General features: G+C 42.8%; 1 protein-coding gene across 1 annotated transcript in view; it reads left to right on the top strand.

The window, feature by feature from the left end:
* LOC129820859 (glucose-6-phosphate exchanger SLC37A1-like) overlaps positions 1-17,361 on the top strand; it is a 28,942-nt gene that overhangs the window by 8,656 nt on the left and 2,925 nt on the right. The window contains exons 3-19 of the mRNA XM_055877904.1: positions 613-694; positions 2,246-2,351; positions 2,618-2,696; positions 2,975-3,110; positions 3,341-3,417; positions 4,072-4,238; positions 4,387-4,442; positions 4,993-5,067; positions 5,160-5,261; positions 6,056-6,146; positions 8,213-8,275; positions 8,554-8,639; positions 10,983-11,031; positions 11,220-11,293; positions 11,477-11,555; positions 11,727-11,824; positions 12,027-12,103. Of these exons, the coding sequence (XP_055733879.1) occupies positions 613-694; positions 2,246-2,351; positions 2,618-2,696; positions 2,975-3,110; positions 3,341-3,417; positions 4,072-4,238; positions 4,387-4,442; positions 4,993-5,067; positions 5,160-5,261; positions 6,056-6,146; positions 8,213-8,275; positions 8,554-8,639; positions 10,983-11,031; positions 11,220-11,293; positions 11,477-11,555; positions 11,727-11,824; positions 12,027-12,103 (1,497 nt within the window). The remainder of the gene's footprint in view (positions 1-612; positions 695-2,245; positions 2,352-2,617; positions 2,697-2,974; positions 3,111-3,340; positions 3,418-4,071; positions 4,239-4,386; positions 4,443-4,992; positions 5,068-5,159; positions 5,262-6,055; positions 6,147-8,212; positions 8,276-8,553; positions 8,640-10,982; positions 11,032-11,219; positions 11,294-11,476; positions 11,556-11,726; positions 11,825-12,026; positions 12,104-17,361) is intronic.

Here is a 17,361-nt window from a genome sequence, read left to right as displayed (position 1 = left end):
CCTTACTGATGCCCCCTGTGTTGTCCCCCTGTAGGTACAGAGCCTCCAGTCCCGTACTGATGCCCCCTGTGTTGTTGTCCCCCTGTAGGTACAGAGCCTCCAGTCCCGTACTGATGCCCCCTGTGTTGTCTCCCTGTAGGTACAGAGCCTCCAGTCCCGTACTGATGCCCCCTGTGCTGTCCCCCTGTAGGTACAGAGCCTCCAGTCCCTTACTGAAGCCCCCTGTGTTGTCCCCCTGTAGGTACAGAGCCTCCAGTCCCGTACTGATGCCCCCTGTGTTGTTGTCCCCCTGTAGGTACAGAGCCTCCAGTCCCGTACTGATGCCCCCTGTGTTGTCTCCCTGTAGGTACAGAGCCTCCAGTCCCGTACTGATGCCCCCTGTGTTGTCTCCCTGTAGGTACAGAGCCTCCAGTCCCGTACTGATGCCCCCTGTGTTGTTGTCTCCCTGTAGGTACAGAGCCTCCAGTCCCGTACTGATGCCCCCTGTGTTGTTGTCCCCCTGTAGGTACATAGCCTCCAGTCCCTTACTGATGCCCCCTGTGTTGTGCTGTCCCCCTGTAGGTACAGAGCCTCCAGTCCCTTACTAATGCCCCCTGTGTTGTCTCCCTGTAGGTACAGAGCCTTCACCTTTGGCCTTACCTTCCTGCTGTACACCAGTTTCCACCTGTCCAGAAAACCCATCAGCATTGTCAAGGTAACACACACAGACACTGATGTATCCTATAGGGAATTCACTGTACTGCACTGGCATGTTGCATAAACAGAGACTTACTCACTATACATTCGTCTCCACACACTATATATACATGTTATCAGCACAGGTGGTATTGTAACCTTGTTAACATGGCATCAATGTGGTTCAGCCTGCTACTATAACCTGGTCAGTATGACCTTTGTGGTTCAGCCTGCTACTATAACCTGGTCAGCATGACCTCTGTGGTTCAGCCTGCTACTATAACCTGGTCAGTATGACCTCTGTGGTTCAGCCTGCTACTATAACCTGGTCAGCATGACCTCTGTGGTTCAGCCTGCTACTATAACCTGGTCAGCATGACCTCTGTGGTTCAGCCTGCTACAATAGCTGCTCCAGAATGACAAGCAATGCAGAGGCAGGGCATTAACCCTTTTTAGGTGGTTTGAGCCCGTACAAATGACCTCGACTAACCTGAAGCCCCGCACATTGACTCGGTACCGGTACCCCCTATATCATTATTTTATTCTTGTGTTACTTTTTATTTGATTTCTTACTTAATTTCTTTAGTAAATATTTTCTTAACTCTATTTCTTAACTACATTGTTGGTTAAGGGCTTGTAAGTAAGCATTTCAGGTTAAGGTCTACCTACACCTGTTGTATTTGGCGCATATGACAAATACAATTTGATTTGAATGCTAATTGGATGAAAGCTGTGGTATATCAGACCGTATGCCACCTGGTATGAATATGAAAAAATACGATAGTAACCAGGTTATAATAGCAATAAGGCACCGCAGGGCTTTGTGGTAAATGGCAAATTTATCACGGCTGTTTTCAGGCACTCCGCGATGCATTGTGCGATACAGCAGCCCTTAGCCGTGGTATGTTAGCCATATACCACCAACCCCTGAGGTGCCGTATTGCTTGTTGAATACTCCTTTCTGATTGACTTGAAGGGCAGTCGAGAGTGTGCATTCTTTCCCTAATAAGGCACGGTATATTTACATGGTAGAATTCAATGGCTATAGTTCATTCTTAGCTGTTCTGTTTGAGCTGCTTTAGTCAAACATGATTGGCATTGTTGAATTCAATTTTCATAATAGCAAGCTAGCACTGATGTTTGGTTCGCTAAACTAGCAAGTTTGTTAGGTTACCAAGGCAACTACTGTCACTATCAAGTAAACTTGCTAGCTACCTCAGTGAATGTTGAACACATTTCTTCTACCAGCAAATGAACACAGTTCTAGTGGTAAATGTGTTAAATTATAGCCTTGGTATAAAAAGGGATAATCAACTCGGGGCTCTATGCGTTCTCTGGAAAATAATGCATCTCTGCTAGCGCGTTGTGAACCACACCTTCCACATCGTTCATTATTTTCCAGAGAACGCATCTACCGTTGTTTACTTTGGAACCATAGCATGACTGCAAGCTGCTTGACAGTGGGATGAATGTATGACAAGCTACATTTATGCTGTAGCAGGTGGGGGTTTGTTTTTCATTATGAGAGTAATGAATATGTTTTCTCATGGAGATCATACTTGCTCCACAGAGTGAGCTGCATAAGAACTGCTCAGCTCTCCATGAACTCTCCACGGCAGGTAGTAGGCAGCTGCCGAGCCTCCACACAGAGACAGACTGCAGCTGGAAACCCTTTGGTGAGAACCCACTCAACCCTTGTTCTCCCCCTCTTTCTCTGCCTGACACACTTTCTCTGACGACCCTCTTCTTCTCAATCCCTCTAACACAAATTCCCATTCCCTCCCACCTATTCCACCTACCTACCTACCTTCCCTACACTTGTTACTATTCACACATTTTTGTTGATCCCCCATAGCCAAATCCAAGGGGTCTGTATTCAGATAAGTGGCGCTTGGTTGAATTGATGTTATTCTTATGCAAAAACTATTTTCACAATTTCTAGATAAAAGCAACTATAAGCAGCTTCTGGGAGCCATGGACTACTCCTTCCTCTGTGCCTATGCTGTGGGAATGTACCTCAGGTAAGGCTTCAACTAGGCTGTCCATTTAACCTGACCAGGGAAAATCTCTGGCTGTGTTATTAGCTAGAAAGGTCTTGGAGTTGATCCTGGACAGGTCAGGTGATTAGGAAAACCCACCAATATCTTAGTGCTATTTTAACTTGAGCAAGAGTGTCAACGGTGAAGATCTGAGTTGGTGACCGTTTGTATTCTATAAGAGGCCTAGTGATGTTAAGTCCTGAACCTGAGAGGAGATTGTGTCTATTCTTATGATTGTGTCATCATTGTGCGTCCTGCAGTGGCATCATCGGCGAGCGCCTGCCTATTCGTCTGTACCTGACGTTCGGCATGCTGATGAGTGGCCTTTTCACCTGTCTGTTTGGTCTGGGCCGCATCTACAACATCCACAACCTCAGCTTCTATATATTTGTCCAGGTGAATCAAACGCATACATAGAATGCAATACACACACACACACACACACACACACACACACACACACACACACACACACACACACACACACACACACACACACACACACACACACACACACAAATGTTGGAGAAATCAGAGGAAAACTATTCTGTATGTTTTTCTAGCTGCTCTCGTTGCTCCCAAGTCTAACATAACATACTCCTCTGTGTGTTTCTCTGTATCCTCAGGTGGCCAATGGCTTGGTTCAGACTACTGGCTGGCCCAGTGTGGTCACGTGCATCGGGAACTGGTTTGGGAAGGGAAGGTAAGCCACAAGATGTGTTGTTGTTATTCTGATGATTCCTCTATAATTCAGATACATTGAAGTTGCAATAGGATTGTAACTATGTTAACTGGTGTTCCCTACAGGAGTGATCTGATCAGAACACTATCCTAACCCTGTTTTAACTGGTGTTCCCTACAGGAGGGATCTGATCAGAACACTATCCTAACCCTGTTTTAACTGGTGTTCCCTACAGGAGGGATCTGATCAGAACACTATCCTAACCCTGTTTTAACTGGTGTTCCCTACAGGAGGGGTCTGATCAGAATACTATCCTAACCCTGTTTTAACTGGTGTTCCCTACAGGAGGGATCTGATCAGAACACTATCCTAACCCTGTGTTAACTGGTGTTCCCTACAGGAGGGATCTGATCAGAATACTATCCTAACCCTGTTTTAACTGGTGTTCCCTACAGGAGGGATCTGATCAGAACACTATCCTAACCCTGTGTTAACTGGTGTTTCCTACAGGAGGGGTCTGATCAGAACACTATCCTAACCCTGTTTTAACTGGTGTTTCCTACAGGAGGTATCTGATCAGAACACTATCCTAACCCTGTTTTAACTGGTGTTTCCTACAGGAGGGGTCTGATCAGAACACTATCCTAACCCTGTTTTAACTGGTGTTTCCTACAGGAGGGGTCTGATCATGGGCATATGGAACTCCCATACCTCAGTGGGCAACATCCTGGGCTCTTTGATCGCAGGTTACTGGGTCTCCTCCAACTGGGGCCTGTCCTTCATCGTCCCCGGCCTCGTCATTGCTGCCATGGGCGTCGTCTGCTTCCTCTTCCTCATCGAGCGTGAGTACTGCTCTGTGACTGGTTGTAGGAAGATTGGAAGGGACTTTCTTCCCGTTGACCTCAGAGAAGTTTCCATGCATGATTTTTGTAATGGTAAAACTTTTGCATTCTGACATTCACATCCAATCTGACCTGGTTTTGTCTGCAGATCCAAATGATTTGAAAAGCGTCCATGATGTACAGAACCCTGGTTCCAGCAACACTGTGAGTACTTATCATGTCTCTCTGGGTCTCCCAAAGCATCTCTTCTTAGTATAGACATAATATGGGGACGACATTTCAGAGGTATGAATCTCAGACAGACAAAAGCCCCCTTGTTTTTGTCCTATGCCGAGTGTAAGTGCCATTTTGGAAATGTGTTGTGGACATGTTTGTTTGTTTGTTTTGTGAGCCATGAGTGATTTTATTGTGCGTAGACCACGTCTTCAGAATTTGCCTGAAGAGCATCGTTTCCATAACAACTGTCTCCCACTTTATCCCACTGGTAGCAGTAGAATACCTGAGTGTCACACAACAAAAATAATTGTTTACAATGTGGGTGGATTCATTGTAAAAGCTTTATCTAGGGTTATTCTTGATTGACAGGTGAAGTTTTCATTCTCCCACACTACTTTGAACTGCGTTACCGATGTTTACATTGGTGGCTGCTGGAACACTATATCTTGATGGTGAAAAAACTGAATGTAGCTTCCTATGGACTCTGTAACATGATGGTAAATGGTGTTGTACTTGGTTTTGTTTTCTCATGTAAAAGCTGACCAATAGCTGGAAAGGGGTGAATGGACATAACCAGCTCTATCATTCGTACAAACAAGGAGGAAAATCTCAGGTGTGTGTCTGTTTTTTATCTGAGTTTGTCTGTGTTTTATGTTAGTGTCTGTATCTTAGATCTGTGTTATTAACCCTTGATCTCCCTCTCAGAACTGGGACACAGAGCTGCTGCTCCCTGTACAGCAGGTGGTGGTGGTGAAGAGCGAATCGGAGCCCTCGGCCATCAGCTTCATGGGAGCGCTACGCATACCGGTCAGTCACCTGAGCCCTCACACCACCCATATCACACACAGTTATCTATTCATATCCTTGTGGGGACCAAATAATTGATTCCCATCCAAAATCCTATTTTTCTTCACCCTAAACTTAACCCTAAACCCCTAACCCTAACATTAAAGCCTAAAATAGCATTTTTACTTGTAGGGACCGGCAAAATGTCCCAACATGTCAGAATTGTCCTTGTTTTACTATCCTTATGAAGACTTCTGGTACCCACAAGGATAGTTAAACAAAAAGGCTACTGAGGGGAGGACGGCTCATAATAATGTCTGGAACGGAGCCAATGGAGTGGCATCAAACCATGTGTTTGATGTATTTGATACCATTCCACTGATTCCACTCCAGTCATTACCACGAGCCCGTCCTCCCTAATTAAGGTGCCACCAACCTCCTGTGACACACACACCAACGCCCAGGCCCCTGTTCCCCAAAGCCAGGGTGTCAAACTAATTTCCCGGAGGGCTTGTATCGGCTGGTTTTTGTTATTTTCTTTCAATTCAAGTCCAATTTAAGACCTACACAACCAGGTGAGGGGAGTTCCTAACTAATCAATGACCTTAATTGATCAAATCGAGTACAAGGGGCAGCGGAACCCTGCCGACACTCTTCCATACAGAACTGGATTTTGATCAAAAATATTTTCATAGGTACTGTATAAGCAACCGGGGAAAACGCTGGCTTAAACATAAACCAAGTACCTTTCTATTCCAGACAACTATATAGCTTTTATTTGTTGACAGTATGCTTCTTTTTCTTTCGCCATCCAGGGAGTGATCGAGTTCTCTCTGTGTTTGCTGTTTGCCAAGCTGGTCAGCTACACCTTCCTCTTCTGGTTGCCGCTCTACATCACGAAAGCAGGTATGTGCCAGTGGTGGAAAAATCAATTGTCATACTTGAGTAAAAGTAAAGCTACCGTAACAGAAAAATGACTTAAGTGAAAGTTACCCAGTAAAATACTATTTGAGTAAAAGTCAAAGTATCTGGTTTCAAATGTACTTAAGGTCAGTGGTAGAAAAATTACTCAATTGTCATACCTGAGTAAAAGTACAAAGTAAAAGTAAATGCTACACATCAAATTCCTGATATTAAGCAAACCAGACGGCACGGTTTTCTTATTGTTTTTAATTACGGACAGAGGCGCTACACCAACACTCAGACGTCATTTACAAACACACTATTTGTGTTTCGTGAGTCCGCCAGATCAGAGGCAGTAGGGATGACAAAGTGTTATATTGATCGGTGCCATAATTCTGTCCTGGTTGAGCATTTTAAATGTAAGGAGTACTTTTAGGTGTATCAGGGAAAATGTTTGGAGTAAAAAGTACATTATTGTCTTTAGGAATGTAGTGGAGTAAAAGTAAAAGTTGTCAAAAATATATAAATAGTAAAGTACAGATACCCCCAAAAACTACTTAAGTAGTACTTTTAAAGTACTTTTACTTAAGTACTTCACATCACTGGTATGTACATTACACTACACTCTATACATCTGTATAGAAACTCTGTTTGGGCATTGTGGTAAGAGATGCAAGATATACTAGATGTGTCAGGGCATTCAATCTTTGTCTGAAGACTATTTGACATTAGATCTTGATGTTCTGTGGTCAGCTCTGACAGGTAGTGTTCCTATACTCTGCCAGGTAGTGTTCCTATACTCTGCCAGGTAGTGTTCCTATGCTCTGCCAGGTAGTGTTCCTATACTCTGCCAGGTAGTGTTCCTATGCTCTGCCAGGTAGTGTTCCTATGCTCTGCCAGGTAGTGTTCCTATGCTCTGCCAGGTAGTGTTCCTATGCTCTGCCAGGTAGTGTTCCTATGCTCTGCCAGGTAGTGTTCCTATACTCTGCCAGGTAGTATTCCTATGTTCTGCCAGGTAGTGTTCCTATGCTCTGCCAGGTAGTGTTCCTATGCTCTGCCAGGTAGTGTTCCTATGCTCTGCCAGGTAGTGTTCCTATACTCTGCCAGGTAGTATTCCTATGTTCTGCCAGGTAGTGTTCCTATGCTCTGCCAGGTAGTGTTCCTATGCTCTGCCAGGTAGTGTTCCTATGCTCTGCCAGGTAGTGTTCCTATGTTCTGCCAGGTAGTGTTCCTATGTTCTGCCAGGTAGTGTTCCTATGTTCTGCCAGGTAGTGTTCCTATGCTCTGCCAGGTAGTGTTCCTATGCTCTGCCAGGTAGTGTTCCTATGCTCTGCCAGGTAGTGTTCCTATGCTCTGCCAGGTAGTGTTCCTATACTCTGCCAGGTAGTGTTCCTATACTCTGCCAGGTAGTGTTCCTATACTCTGCCAGGTAGTATTCTATACTCTGCCAGGTAGTGTTTCTATACTCTGCCAGGTAGTGTTTCTATACTCTGCCAGGTAGTGTTTCTATACTCTGCCAGGTAGTGTTTCTATACTCTGCCAGGTAGTATTCCTATACTCTGCCAGGTAGTATTCTATGCTCTGCCAGGTAGTATTCCTATGCTCTGCCAGGTAGTATTCCTATGCTCTGCCAGGTAGTATTCCTATGCTCTGCCAGGTAGTGTTCTATGCTCTGCCAGGTAGTGTTCTATGCTCTGCCAGGTAGTGTTCTATGCTCTGCCAGGTAGTGTTCTATGCTCTGCCAGGTAGTGTTCCTATGCTCTGCCAGGTAGTGTTCCTATGCTCTGCCAGGTAGTATTCTATGCTCTGCCAGGTAGTATTCCTATGCTCTGCCAGGTAGTATTCCTATACTCTGCCAGGTAGTATTCCTATACTCTGCCAGGTAGTATTCTATGCTCTGCCAGGTAGTATTCCTATGCTCTGCCAGGTAGTATTCCTATGCTCTACCAGGTAGTGTTATTAGTATGTCACTTGTTTTGTTTGCCAGAGGGTGTGTTGAGATAATGTGCTCTCTGTCTGTCTGCCTGCCTGCCTGCCTGCCTGCCTGCCTGTCTGCCTGCCTGTCTCAGCTCACCTAGATGCCAAGACGGCCGGAGAGCTCTCCACTCTGTTTGACGTGGGAGGAATTGTGGGTATGTTCCCTTTTTATTTATTTTTTCAGTGGTTGTTTTTGTATCTGTTCTGTTCATGTAGCTTCATGATGTCTAAACGAACCATATAACTTTCTTATGATCGCGATGTTTCTGCACCTTTGTGTGTGTTTTGTGTCAGAGATTTTTTTTTATTTGTCGAGATTATCGTTGGAAACTAATAGACATCATTCCTGCATCATTGGAATATAACTACCCTCAAACCACTCCTATTTTCTTGATTGTTGTGCTCATCACATAGTCTCTGTCTGTCTGTATAGGGGGAATCCTGGCTGGGGTCATATCTGATAAGCTGGGAAAGAGGGCCACTACCTGTGCAGTGATGCTGCTGCTGGCTGCTCCTACTGTGAGTCAGTCTCTCTCTCTCTCTCGGTCTTGCTCTCGGTCTGTCTCTGCCTCTCTCTCTGCCTCCCCCTGTTGTACAGGACAGGAATCACAGTTGATCATCTCAATGAATACAAATATGAGCATGCATCATGAACCTTACAGGACATGTACACTGAGTGTACAAAACATTAAGAACACCTTCCTAATATTAATTTGCACCCTCCAGTTTTGCCCTCGGAACAGCTTCAATTGGCTGCTAATCAAGTTGGCTGCTAACATGTGTATGTGACAAATAAAATGTGATTTGATTGGTCGGGGCATGGACTCTGCCAGGTGTCGAAAGTGTTCCACAGCGATGCTGGCACATGTTGACTCCAATGCTTCCCACAGTTGTGTCAAGTTGGCTGGATGTCCTTTGGGTGGTGGACCATTCTTGATACACACAGGAAGCTGTTGAGCGTGAAAAACCCAGCAGCGTTGCAGTTCTTGACACAAACCGGTGCGCCTGGCACCTACTACCATACCCTGTTCAAAGGCACTTAAATATTTTCTTTCCCGTTCACCCTCTGAATGGCACACCTACAAAATCTACACTGAACAAAAATATAAAAAGTAAAGTGTTGGTCCCATGTTTCATGAGCTGAAATAAAATATCACAGAAATGTTCCATATGCACAGAAACCTTATTTCTCTCAAATTTTGTGCACGGATTTGTTTACATCCCTGTTTGTGAGCATTTTCTCCTTTGCCAAGATAATCCATCCACCTGACAGGTGTGGCATATCAAGAAGCTGATCAAACTCCATGATCATTACACAGGTGCACCTTGTGTTGGGGACAAAAGACCCCCTAAAATGTGTAGTTTTGTCACACAACACATTGTGCAATTGGCACGCTGACTGCAGGAATGTCCACCAGAGCTGTTGCCAGAGAATTTTATGTTAATTTCTCTACCATAAGCCACCTCCAACTTTGTTTTAGAGAATTTGGCAGTACGTCCAACCGGCCTCACAACAGCAGACCACGTGTAACCACGCCAGCCCAGGACCTCCACATCCCGCTTCTTTACCTGTGGGATCATCTGAGACAAGCCACCCGGACAGCTGATGAAATGGTGGGTTTGCACAACTGAAGAATTTCTGTACAAACTGTCAGAAACCGTCTCAGGGAAGCTCATCTGAGTGCTCGTCATCCTCACCAGGGTCTTGATCTGACTACAGGTTAGCGTTGTAACTGTTTTCATTGGGCAAATGCTCACCTTCAATAGCCACTGGTACACTGGAGAAGTGTGCTCATCACAGATGAATCTGTTTCAACTGTACCGGGAAGATGGCACACAGCCTGTATGGCGTTGTGTGGGCAAGCGGTTTGCTGATGTCAACGTTGTGAACAGAGAGGCCCGTGGTGGCAGTGGGGTTATGGTATGGGCAGGCATAAGCTACGGACAACGAACACTATTGCATTTCATCATTGGCAATTTGAATGCACAGGGATGCCTGGACGAGATCCTGAGGCCCATTGTCGTGCCATTCATCCACCGCCATCTCCTCATGTTTCAGCATGACAATGCATGGCCCCATGTTGCAAGGATCAGTACACAATTCTTGGAAGCTGAAAATGTCACAGTTCTTCCATAGCCTGCATACTCACCAGACATATCATCCATTGAGCATGTTTGGGATGCTCTGGATCGACGTGTGTTCCAGTTCCCGCCAATATCCAGCAACTTTGCACATCCATTGAAGAAGAGTGGGACAACATTCCCCAGGCCACAATTAACAGCCTGATCAACTCTATACGAAGGAGATGTCGTGCTGCATGAGGCAAATGGTGGTCACACCAGATACTGACTGGTTTTCTGATCCATGCCCCTACTTTTAGGTATCTCTGACCAACAGATGTATGTCTGTATTTCCAGCCATGTGAAATCCATAGACTAGGGCCTAATGATTTTATTTCAATTGACTGATTTCCTTATATGAGCTGTAACATCGTAAAAATTGTTGCATGCTGCGTCTATATTTTTGTCCAGTATGTTTCAATTGTCTCAAAGCTTATAAATTATTCTTTAACCTGTCTTTAACTTCCCCTTCTTCTACACTGATTTTGAAGTGGATTTAACAAGTGACATCAATAAGGGATCATAGCTTTCACCTGGATTCACCTGGTCAGTCTATGTCATGGAAAGAGCATTTGTTCTTAATGTTTTGTCCACTCAGTGTACACGGGTGTTGTTAATGTTTTGTCCGCGCAGTGTACACGGGTGTTCTTAATGTTTTGTCCACTCAGTGGACACGGGTGTTCTTAATGTTTTGTCTGCTCAGTGTATTTGATAGCTGTTGTTTTTTGTTCTTTGTTTCAGCTTTATGGCTTTTCTCTGATCAGTGAGTTCGGACTGGGACCCACCATCGGTAGGGATAAATTCTCCAGTTTGTGTTGAGAGATTGACTGAATCCCACTCTTGAGTCCATTGACTTATACAGATATTGGCTGTGCTATTTTGACTGTCAATGATTTACAGGTGAACAGTGTTATGTCACAAGCTTGGTTGGTTTTGACATTCAACCAACGATCAAGTGAATGGTGTTTTGATGTCTAGGTATGCTGCTGGTGTGTGGAGGGCTAGTGAATGGACCATATGCCCTTATTACAACAGCAGTGTCTGCTGATCTGGTGAGTGTGTGTGTGGGTGTGTTGCGAGTCTGTCTCGCTATCCTATTACACTGTTTATAATCCTCCCTGGTTTTATCTTCCTAACCTTTTTTGAACGGCCATACTATTTCAGTATTTCCTGTGTGTGGGCCTCTCTCTGACCTCACATCCTGTCTCTCTCTGTTTTGACCTTTTTGACTCCAGGGAACACACAAGAGCCTGAAGGGCAACTCCAGAGCCCTTTCTACTGTCACAGCTATCATCGATGGCACAGGATCAGTAGGTTAGTCTCTCAGCCTCCTCTCCGGGTCACCTCCAGCCCTACCAGTAGATCCTACATGATAAATTAGCTCCACAAGGCGGTAGCTAATGGCCACGGGTTGCTTTCCAATTCAGCATAGAACTATCTCTGTGACTTACTAACTGTCCTGGGATTGATATGTTTTCTTCTCAGGTGCAGCGATTGGCCCCCTCCTGGCAGGAGTGTTGTCGTCACGGGGATGGAACCAGGTCTTCTACATGCTGATGGCAGCTGACTTCCTAGCACTGTTGGTGTGTGCGGAGGCTAATCTTCTAAATATTTGACCTGAAATGTGCATTAATGTGTGTGTGGATTTCATGGAATGAGGTTTTAATGTGTGTGGATTTCATAGAATGAGGTTCTAATGTGTGTGGATTTCATAGAATGAGGTTTTAACGTGTGTGGATTTCATGGAATGAGGTTTTAACGTGTGTGGATGTGCTTTTTCTGTAGCTGTTGCTGCGGCTGGTGACTAAGGAGCTGACCTCTTCTAACGTGGTTAAACCTCGTTCTGGCAGCACAACAGTAGAGTAAGTGACTTCTCTCTGTTTGGTGTGTATTCTACTTATTGTACTAGGGTGGTATCCAGGCCTGATAATCATGATTGAGGCCACTGATCATGTTCTATGTTGATGTTCTAAGATCATACCACCAAGACATGCTAACCTCCTCTGTTATTGGTCAAAGTGAGATGTTACCATGTCTTGGGGGTATGATCTTTGACCCTCTAACTTTCTCAATCATCATTATTCACGATTCATTCAGGATTATCTGTAATCATGGTAGCATCCACATTATAGTAGAAGTGTTAAGAAATGTATTATATTCTTATTTATAAGTAACTCCAAAAATGACACACTACATTATTTACCATTTAATTTCTATTGGGCACAAAATAATCTGAAACACAACTAAAACTAATTGCAAATGCATCCAACATGTTTGTAGTCACAAGCTTGATGTAGTCATTGCGCCCTAGGAATACCGGACCAAATACTACACTTCTGACTACTTTATTTATAAGACTCTTTAGAGGTGTCAATTTTGACGTGTAACTTTTTGAGAGAAGACAAATGTATTACTTGTTAAACAGAATCTCTTTCTTTGAGCAATTGTACAGTGGCAAGTATGTGAACCCTTTGGAATTACCTGGATTTCTGCATAAATGTTACTTAAAATTTGACTAAGTCACAACAATAGACAAACACAGTGTGCTTACACTAATAACACACAAATGATTGTATTTTTCTTGTCTATATTGAATACATAATTTAAACATTCACAGTGTAGATTGGAAAAAGTATGTGAACCCCTAGGCTAATGACTTCTCCAAAAGCTAATTGGAGTCAGGAGTCAGCTAACCTGGAGTCCAATCAATGAGATGAGATTGGAGATGTTGGTTAGAGCTGCCTTGCCCTATAAAAAACATTTACAAAATTTGAGTTTGCTATTCACAAGAAGCATTGCCTGATGTGAACCATGCCTCGAACAAAAGAGATCTCAGAAGACCTACGATTAAGATTTGTTGACTTGAATAAAGCTGGAAAGGGTTACAAAAGTATCTCTAAAAGCCTTGATGTTCATCAGTCCACGGTAAGACAAATTGTCTATAAATAGAGAACGTTCAGCACTGTTGCTACTCTCCCTAGAAGTGGCCGTCCTGCAAAGATGACTGCAACAGCGCAGAATGCTCAATGAGGTTAAGAAGAATCCTAGAGTGTCAGCTAAAGACTTACAGAAATCTCTGGAAGATGCTAACATCTCTGTTGACGAGTCTACAATACGTAAAACACTAAACAAGAATGGTGTTCTTGGGAGAACACCACGGAAGAAGCCACTGCTGTCCAAATAAAACATTACTGCACGTCTCACGTTTGCAAAAAAGCACCTGGATGTTCCACAGCGCTACTGGCAAAATATTCTGTGGACAGATGAAACTAAAGTTGTGTTGTTGTTTGGAAGGAACACACAACACCGTGTGGAGGAAAAAAAGCACAGCACACCAACATCAAAACCTCATCCCAACAGTAAAGTCTGGTGGAGGGAGCATCATGGTTTGGGGCTGCTTTGCTGCCTCTGGGCCTGGACAGCTTGTGATCATCGACAGAAAAATGAATTCCCAAGTTTATCAAGACATTTTGCAGGAGAATGTAAGGCTATCTGTCCGCCAATTGAAGCTCAACAGAAGTTAGGTGATGCAACAGGACAACAACCCATTAGACAGAAGTAAATCAACAACAAAATGGCTTCAACAGAAGGAAATGCGCCTTCTGGAGTGGCCCAGTCAGAGTCCTGACCTCAACCTGATTGAGATGCTGTGGCATGACCTCGAGAGTGGTTCACACACCAGACATCCCAAGAATATTGTTGAACTGAAACAGTTTTGTAAAGAGGAATGGTCCAAAATTCCTCCTGATCGTTGTGCAGGTCTGATCCACAACTACAGAAAACGTTGGTTTGAGGTTATTGCTGCCAATGGAGGGTCAACCTGTTATTAAATCCAAGGGTTCACATACTTTGTCCAACCTGCACTGTGAATCTTTACACAGTGTGTTCAATAAAGACATGAAAAATTATAATTGTTTGTGTTATTAGTTTAAGCAGACTGTGTTTGTCTATTGTTGTGACTTAGATGAAGATCAGATGAAATTATATGACCAATTTATGCAGAAATCCAGGTAATTCTAAAGGGTTCACATGCTTTTTCTTCCCACTGTATTACTATAAAATAATATAATTATCAAAATGTTTTGACCATACAATATAGCTCAATATTTTAATTATTTTATGCAGTCATTTTTGCTCATCTTTATCAAGGTGTTAATAGTTTCGGAACCCCCTGTATGTCACAGAAATACTGATAAGTCAGTCAGATGAACTCGTGGATACCATTTTCATGTCTGTGTGTATTATGACGGAAGTTAGAGGTGGTTTCGCGAGTCAATGCTAATTAGCGTTAGTACGATGATTGGAAGCTTCAAGGTTATTATAGTAAACGAAAACTGAAACTAAAATTGGAGAAACTATTTAGTAAACTGAAATAAAATAATTAATAACTTTTGAAAAAATAAAACTATACTGAAACGGGGCGGCAGCGTAGCCTAGTGGTTAAAGCGTTGGACTAGTAACCGAAAGGTTGCAAGTTCAAATCCCCGAGCTGACAAGGTACAAATCTGTCGTTCTGTCCCTGAACAAGGCAGTTAATCCACTGTTCGTTCCTAGGCCGTCACTGAAAATAAGAATTTGTTCTTAACTGACTTGCCTACTAAAATAAATACTGAAACTATAAATACTATTATATTTCACTGTGAAACAAACTAAACTAAAAAAACATGTTTAATTGTATATATTTTTTCTTCTTCTAAAATCAAATCGGGTTTTCAGCCTTTTTTTCCTAATGGGGTTTGTGAGCTTTTGAATCTGGCGGGTAAATGCTGACAGTAGATGGCAATCTTTCAAATAGGCCTGGCTTGTGCATCACTGTCACTCGCTAACAGTAGCTAACAGGGACAAAATCTGAGGGAGGTCGCGGACCATAGCTGTGAACAATGACGGCAGCAAACCCCAACACCAGCAGTGGCCGATCGCAAAAGGCAAAGCACCGTATGGGATTAATTTGAGTACATTGCAGGAAAGGACAAAAGATGGCGGCGAGGGACAAAACAAGGCAGTTAATCCACTGTTCTTAGGCCGTCATTGAAAATAAGAATTTGTTCTTAACTGACTTGCCTAGTTAAATAAATGTTGTTTTTTAATACAAAAAAGGGGAAACACCAACCAATTTTAAAGTTCATCTGAACAGCACCCACAAAGAATTTCAGGATAAAGACGATGTGAGACGGGCATTTTTTTATTACATTTATTTCGTTTTTGGAATTCGGGTCAGGATTCAACTCCTAGTATCATATGATCACACATAAGACATGGACAATTGGTTTAAATTAGTATTAGCATTAACAAACAAGACGGGTGTGAACAGCTTGGGGTCGCATGGGTCGGGGGTTTGTTACTATGCCGATAAATGACAATATCCATCTGGAACTTTGCCACCTAGGAAATGTGTGTGACCAAACCATCTCTAAAACTACTGGAGTAGCCCTGCTATAGGCCTACATCACATACATGGCATAAGGCTACTTACTCTCTGTCCCTAAAACTGAAACTAAATCATATAAAGACTAAATAATAAATGCTTTTATCAAACTGAAATGGAACAGGTAAATCAAGTCGGAAAACTAACTGAAACTAAACTGAATTTCAAATAGAAATAAAAATCACAAAACTATAAGGTACGCTACAGGTACGTTAGCGTATGCATAAAAAGGTGTTATCCACGAGTTAATCTGGCTAAGTAGAAAAACTGCTTAATTGCCAGAATCTTACATGCTTATTATTAGAAAAGGTTTTAACAAATTCCATGAGGAAATCCATATCAAATGATCAACTATGCCGCGTTCAATCCACCAAATTCCTAGGCATCCTTATTGAGGGAAAAAATCGTATTTAAATTCTCTCCGATAAAATTGCAAAGCTATCGGTGTCATGGGACGAGTTCAACATCTCATCCCAAGAAAATATTTGTTTTTATCTGTAGCCTAATACACCTTAATCTATTATTTTATCTCAGATTGCAATATAGTCTGTGCCACTACTTATAAAAACAACCTCAATAACATCTTCCTTCTCCAAAAACGTTTTGTGAGGATAGCAACTCACTCAGACAGTCGTGCCAGTTCCTCGCCTTTTTAAATCCTCAATATTTATGTCAACCAACTTCAAGTGTGTCTGTTTTTGTATTCCAAATCAAAATGAATCTACTCCCTGTTTCTTTCCAAACACTATTCAAATTCAATATTCAGGTTCATCATTATTCTACAAGAACTGCCAGCGATCTCCACATCCATTTTTTCCGTACAAGATTAGGTCAATCTTCCATCACATCTGTTTTTTCGGAACAGTCTCCCAGACCATCCAATGATGTATATAAACCCTGGATTGCTGGTGCTTAGTATTGGCCATTTGAAGCCACCAGTCGGCCATATTGGCGCTCCACAGTAGGAGCAGTCTTCCATGTGAATGCATGGCATTGTACAGTATTTCAATTAAATGTTTCAAGGACAAAATTACATGGATTTAAGTATTTTTTTGTTGCTGTAGTGGGGTCAATAACACTAGTAATCTCAAAAAAATTATACTTTAAGAAATATTACACGTTCATTACTATGGGACAGCTGGAGATCGAATTTCAATATTGAAACAATGTTGCAAATGTCAGAGAGAAAGCAAGGTTTATTCAAATCTCCACTATTGTGAACCAATTGCTAGTCTAAAAGAAATGGGAGATAATGTCTAGATGCTTTTTACAGTGGAGATCAAGTTTATTAATTGCCTGGCTGGGCTGACGAGACAGTGGATTGCACAGTGAGATGGAACAGAGTAAATAGCCATTTCAGCATCATAGATTTAGCTGGTGGTAACTTGTGGAATAGACACTGGGCTGGAATGCAGTTTTAACCAATCATCCTTCAGGATTAGACCCACCCTTTGTATAAATCCCATTATTAACTGGGTGGTTCGAGCTTGAAAGCTGACAGCTGTGGTATATCAGACCATATACCACGGGTATGACAAATCATTTATTTTTTACTGTCCTAATTACGTTGGTAACCAGTTTATAACAGCAATAAGGCACCTCTGAGTTTGATATATGGCCAATATACCACGGCTAAGGGCTGTATCCAGGTACTCCGCGTTGCGTCGCGTATAATAACAGCCCTTAGCCGTGGTA

The sequence above is a fragment of the Salvelinus fontinalis genome, chromosome 23, assembly GCF_029448725.1.
Source record: "Salvelinus fontinalis isolate EN_2023a chromosome 23, ASM2944872v1, whole genome shotgun sequence".
Classification (NCBI taxonomy): Eukaryota; Metazoa; Chordata; class Actinopteri; order Salmoniformes; family Salmonidae; genus Salvelinus; species Salvelinus fontinalis.
This window is presented reverse-complemented; position numbering and strand designations above follow the sequence as displayed.